Raw genomic sequence first — 6586 nt, 5'->3', positions numbered from 1 at the left:
TGCTATTGGAAATGGGATTGCCTTTCTGATCTCTTTTGCAGATTGTTTACTGTTGGCATATAGAAATGCTGATTATTGCAGATTAATTTTTTATTTTGCAACTTTACTAAATGTGTTTATTCATTTTAATTTTTTGGGGGGAGTCTTTATGTTTTTCCAAGTATAAGATCATGTTTTCTATAGAAAAGGATAATTTGACTTCTTTTTCAATTTTGATCCGCTTTATTTCTTTCACTTCCCTAATTGCTCTGGCTAGGACTTCCATTACTATGTTGAATATAAGTTGTGAAAGTGGGCATCTTTGTCCTATTTCAAATCTTAGTGGAAAGGCTTTTCATTTTTTTCCCATTCAGTATAATATTAGCTATGAGTTTGTTATATATGGCCTTTATCATTTTGAGGTATGCTCCTTCTATGCCTAGTTTATGAAGGGGTTTTATTATGAGTGGATGTTGAATTGTATTAAATGCTTTTTCAGCACACTTTGAAATGATTATACTTTTTTGTTTTTGATTCTGTTGATATTATGTATCATATTTATTGATTTGCACATGTTGAACCATCCTTGCATCCCTGGAATAAATTCCATTTGAGCATGGTAAATGATCTTTTTCATGTTGAATTCAATTTTCTGATATTCTGTTGAGGATTTTTGCATATGTTCTTCAGGAATATTAGCCTGTATTTATTTTTGTTGTTGTGGTTTTTTTTTCTGATTTTGGTACCAGGGTAATGCTAGGTAAAATAGGTTTTCTTGTATCTTCAATTTTTTGTAATATTTTGAGTAGACTTCTTATTAGTTCTTCTTTAAATATTTGGTAGAGTTCAGCAGTGAAGTCACAGATCCAGAGCTTTTCTTTTAAAAGAGAGTTTTTATTACTGCTTCAATATTGTTAGTCATTATTGGTCACAGGGTTTGTATTTTTTCATGGTTTAATCTTGGTTTGTAGGTTGTGTGTATTCAGGAAGAAATTTTGTAATCTCTAACAGACTTGGTAGGTCTAATCTGGAAAAATTGTTTCATTAATTGGTATAGGTCAATTATTTATATAAGAAAATAAACTTGGGCTGACTGTTGTGGCTTAGGCCTGTAATCCCAGCACTTTGGGAGGCCGAGGCTGGTGGATCATCGGAGGTCGGGAGTTTGAGACCAGCCTGACCAACATGGAGAAACTCCATCTCTACTAAAAGAACAAAAAATTAGACAGGCATGATGGCACATGCTTGTAATCCCAGCTACTAGGGAGGCTGAGGCAGGAGAATTGCTTGAACCTGGGAGGCGGAAGTTGCGGTGAGTGGAGATTGTGCCATTGCACTCCAGCCTGGGCAACAAGAGTGAAACGTCATCTCAAAAAAAGAAAGAAAAGAAACTCAACATTTTATCCATAAAAAATATAATTTCAGAATTTAATATTTGTGTTAGTAAAACTATAACACTGATAGCATAAAAGTGCTATTAATCCTTAAGAAAGAGTTGTCTTTCCTTTTCTGTCTTCATCACAGCTAGCCCAATCTCAGTCTATTTCATTAGCTTCCTACAGGCTTGCTCTCTCTGTTGCGCGTGCGCTCTCTCGCTCTCCCTCCCCCTCCCTCCCCCTCCCTCCCCCTCCCTCCCTTCCTGTCTCCCACTTTCTTTTTTCTTTAAGACCCTCAGAACTACAGCTGATCCTTTCACTTCATTCAAACTCTTCTGTTTTGTTTCCATTTTCCACAAATGTTCCTATTTAGCCTAATTTTCTACTCTATGGGCAATAGCAGCATGGTGTAGTAGAAAGAGCCTTAGAGCACACACATGGTCTCCTTTTTCATTTTGCCAATTACTAGCTGAGTAGTCTTAGACAAGTCACTTAACTTCACTGAGTCTTAATTTCTGTATCTACCAAATTCTAAGAGTTGTAAGATGTATTCTTAAATATATACAAAGTACCTAGTTTAATGTCTCGTATTTAATAACTTCTGTGTTTAAACTTTAAAACAATCCTGTAAAACTAAAGTTAAAAAAGCTGAGACTCTGGATAATTAAATAAATTGCCCAGGGTCTCACAGCTTATAAAGGACTGGGCTGGAATTCAGTTTTAAGTGTGTCTGACTTTTAGCAACGATGCATTTTTATGCTGGCCATACCAGGCCACCTGTGTTCTGCTTTTATCATACTGCACCTGTGTCTATTCTCTGAATTCCTTTTTAACTCTAACACAAACATTTCATTTTACTGTTTTATAACAGTTTTACACAGATAGTTCTGCTTGCCCTTTTAAAATGTCCCTCTTTGAAAGCACAAGCATAATTGTGTTTTATTTTTCACAGCCCCAGCAGAGTATTAAATACCCATACAGTACTCAATAAATATTTGATTTACATAGTACTATTTCTCATTTTGTTTCATTATTATTTTGTACCTTTTATATCTCTTTTTATAGCTCATGTCAGCAACCACGGGGCACTTTCCATTTGGACGATGGCGAATACTGGTCCAACAGGGCAGCCTCTTATAAGGGAAAATCCCACCGTCCCATCTTTGAGAACAGCATGGACAAGATGTACAGAAACTTATACAAAAAGGCCTGTAGTTCTGTTTCTCATACGCAGGAAAGCTTCTGAGAACATCCACTTAAACTGCATGAGTGTCCGTGTCAACTTCTCAATGAAAATGTTTGATATGATCAATATCTGTATTTCTTTTTCTTTAAATGGGATTATAACTAAGTATAATAGTTAGACTTGAATAAGTTTATTACTTCAAATGAGAAATTGTCATAGGCAAGCCTTTTAAAATAATTATTGCAGAAGAGTCTGCTGTGTTGCAAACATCAAAGCTCTGTCACACAGTCACAACTTCCAATATGTGAGAAGGATATTCTGTTACATGTACATCTCAAATTACCATCTACAAATCCAAAAATGTTCCTTTCTAGAAATGTTTTTCTCCCTTACCTTGTAATTTTCTTTTCATCTGCTTAACTGGTTATCTTTTCTGTGTGAGATTTAATTAACATTGACTACCTTTTATTGATGATGAACAAAATGACATACAGAAATGAATTTCCTAAAAGTTTAAACACTATTTTAACTAACATTTTCTACTTTTTCCTTTTTCAGAACAGGCTATTATATTTCTTAGCTCATTGACTCATTTTAAAGACTATATGACCATTCACTCATTTTTCTCTGAAAGAAGTACCTAAGTTGCTTAAAATGCATGGCAGTTATCTAGAAATACCAGTGGCCATGGATGATCAAAAATTTGAATAACTAGTTTTTAAATACAGAATTATTTCCATGATATTTTTCTAGGGCCAAACACTTTGGTGCAACCAGAATCAGAAAATAGCTTCTGTTGGTAAGCTTATAGAAACTCAAAAATAATAATGGAATTATATTTTAATTTGAGTCTTTGGGATTTGTGTATCATATGGCCCAAGAAATTATTGTAGTAGCCTCACTTTAAAAAAACACTTAGAACGACAGTGTAAAATATTACAGCAGAATACTTTGTGGTAGGCACTGAACATTTTGTTGATTGATGGATAGACTTAACTTCTCCTCTCCCACCCCAAGACACACCTGTGAAGCCAGTGATACTTTGAAGATATAAAGAAATCAGCTACTTTATAATTGCTAGAGAGTGAGGGGAGGAAAAGGAGAGAGTAGGGTAAGTGAACTTGGGTTATAGTCTTAAGAGTTGACTAAAAGATATTTTCTCATTGACTCTGTTTTTGATTAATTTTACAGTTATGATTGAGGAAGAAAAAAATGAGCTTCCTTTAAAATGAAATTAAAATGTGAAACTTGGTGACTTATTTTTGTAATAGAACTTGTTAACCATGTTAAGAGTGCTTTAGTGTCACAGTCTGTGACGTGTCAGAAAGAGCATTAGCGCTCTCTCTCTGTGAGCCAGGAGTCCTAGGTTTTAGTGTCCTGTGTCTAGCTGAGTGTATTTTATTCTCAGATCCTTTGTTTCCTCAGCTATCAAATGTTGAGAATGGAGTAGACCCCAAACTGTGTTCTGCGGACCAAGACCACTGTTTTAGGAGATGATTGTAGGAATGTAGATAGAAGTATGCAATGTAATTGGTCATGCAAGTTTAGGAAAATCTGTTTGCTACACACACACACACACACACACACACCTACACCTCTTCAGAGAGTCCTAAGTAGAATTATAGAAGTAAAAAGAGATGATTTTAATGCTGGAACAGTGCCTGTAAACTGGGGCTGTCTACAGCAAACTAGGATATATGGTCACCATGCTCATTGTGAACACTAGCCTTTAGTGTTAGAGGCTTTAAGAAAATTCTGGTATAAATCTGTTTTGCTCTAGTATCTAATAGACAGCCTGGCATGTAGTTGACATTCCTTAAATATTTATTGAATTAACCCAGAATTTTCTAAACTAAATTTAGCATGTAACACTATTTGTTATTCTGGGCGCCATCCGTCATTCCCTTAGCCCCTCACACTACCCGCCACTGTTATCCTGAGATACGTGTGGATACCTAGGCTGCAGAAATACTGGACTACACAATTGGTGAGTTACCCTCTGGCTGTAGATTATATGATGAGGTGTTTTACAATAAGCTTTTGAAGGTCAACATTAAATAATGCTCTTTTACAAATATATGTATCCTCAGTGTTTTTCTGTGGGAAAATAAATTAAAAAGTCTTTTAAGAGTTGCTCTTTGGTGAAAAGAACAAACATGACTTTCAAGGAAAATGTTTTACTACTACCAAAATCTCCTGAGTGAATAAGTACCACAGAAATGACTTATTACACCTATATCTGCCATTGGCTCCGATCACGGCTGCAAAAAGTAGGGCTTCTGAAAGGGAAACTTTAGAATCTGATATTCTGAAAGATGTTTTCCTGTGGATTAAGGTTAGTGTCTTTCTGAAAGTTGGGGGAAAATTTCCTGGTAAATATTAATAGCATCTTTGCAAAGTGTCTGATTATATTCTATTCCCTGGGGAGAAGAGTGGTCCATATTGCTCTAACTACTACTGTGAGTACTTACACTGTATTGTTTTTAAAGAGTAAAACCTTTAAGTACTAATAGTTGTATTTTCTCATTCATAGGAGCAGAAAGGTGCAGTTGTTTATTCTCTTAGTCTTTCTTTCCCCCTGTATTTCCTACAAATCTAAGAATAATTATTGGAGTCAATATGAAAGATACATAGGCATTTCTTCTTACTTTTTAATGTTTTTCTTTAAATTATAAAAAACTTGGGGATTTAAGAAAATGTCAAAATCAACAAATAAATGTGAATTATTGGAATGAGACTCCTCCCTGGTTCTACTGGCTAGTTACGTAACCTTATTTAAGTCATTTATGCTTTTTGGAGCTCAGTTTTCTCAACAATAAGGTGATCAAAGAGTTAATTTAGAATGATCCTTTGACATTTTATAATTGTACAATTACTATGTATGATCAGGAAGTCCTAGGCAGGCAGAGTTGCTTTCTGATTTCCAAAGATTAAACCCCTGATTTAAAAATCTGGAATGAACAGAGAATTTTCATTATTGTGTTCATTTACTAATAGTAGCTTTATTGAGATATAATTCACTCTGAAAAAGTATACAATTAAGTGGTTTTTACTATATTCACAGAGTTGTGCAACTATAACCACTAGCTAATTATAGAATATTTTATAACCCCCAAAAGAAATCATGTAACCATGAGCGATCACTTCCTCCCTCCTCCCCACAACCCCTGGAAACCACAGATATGCTTTTTGTCTCCATGCCTGTTCTGGACATTTCATACAAGTGGAATCATACAGTATTGATCTTTTGTATCTGACTTCCGTCACTTAGAATATTTTGAGAGTTCATGCATGTTGTAACATGCATGAATACTTCATTTCATTACTGAATAATCCATTATATGAATATACCACATTTTGTTTATTCATTTGATTGATAGATATTTGGGTTGTTTCTACTTTGCAGTATTCCGAAATGCTGCTCTGAACACTAGTATACAAGTTTTTTTTGTGGACATATGATTTTATTTCTCTGGAGTATACATCTAGAAGTTGACTTGCTGGGTCCTATGGAAACTGTTCAACATTTTGAAGAACGAACAAATTGTTTTTCAAAGTGAATGCACTATTTTACAATTACTGTGTTGATCTTTATCTTACCTTAGAATCTTAGATAAGTTACACATTCAAGCCTCATCTATATGTTCATCACATAGGTATTAAGCACTATGTTAGAAATAGAGGGTATGTAATTTTACAATCTTTGAAAATGTGAAAAGCAGTGTATTGAAACATTTGCAATGGTTTGGTAACTTCTATGATATGAGAATGCAAGAATGGGGATAAGGGCCTTCTACTTTGATGAAACAGAAAATGCAGAGGCATGAAAGTGGGAGGGAGCATGATTGTTCAGGAAACTCCTCAGAGTGCTTTAGCTAGAAGTAGTGTGCATGGTTGTAAATGGTATGGTAGAATATGACTAAGGCAGTAAGAGAACTACAAAGAGGTCTAAAGCAGCATCAGACGAGGTGACCACTGAGCTGAATGTTGAAGGATTGAAGGGACTTTTGAAAATAGCTAAACAAAGTGGAATAAACTAAATATT

The 6586-nt window shown here is 34.8% G+C and overlaps 1 protein-coding gene across 4 annotated transcripts in view; it reads left to right on the top strand.

Moving 5' to 3' along the window:
* SPATA6 (spermatogenesis associated 6) overlaps positions 1 to 6285 on the top strand; it is a 159423-nt gene extending 153138 nt beyond the window's left edge. For all 4 annotated transcript variants that reach the window (XM_017510099.2, XM_017510098.2, XM_017510097.2 and 1 more), the window contains one exon: positions 2421 to 6285. In XM_017510099.2, coding sequence (XP_017365588.1) covers positions 2421 to 2601 — 181 coding nt within the window. In that variant the 3' untranslated portion in view covers positions 2602 to 6285. The remainder of the gene's footprint in view (positions 1 to 2420) is intronic.
* The last annotated feature ends 301 nt before the right edge of the window (positions 6286 to 6586 follow it).

This window comes from Cebus imitator, unplaced genomic scaffold, assembly GCF_001604975.1.
Source record: "Cebus imitator isolate Cc_AM_T3 unplaced genomic scaffold, Cebus_imitator-1.0 Scaffold430, whole genome shotgun sequence".
NCBI classification, from domain to species: domain Eukaryota; kingdom Metazoa; phylum Chordata; class Mammalia; order Primates; family Cebidae; genus Cebus; species Cebus imitator.
Note: the sequence above shows the minus strand (reverse complement) of the source record. Positions and strands in the feature narration are given on the sequence as shown.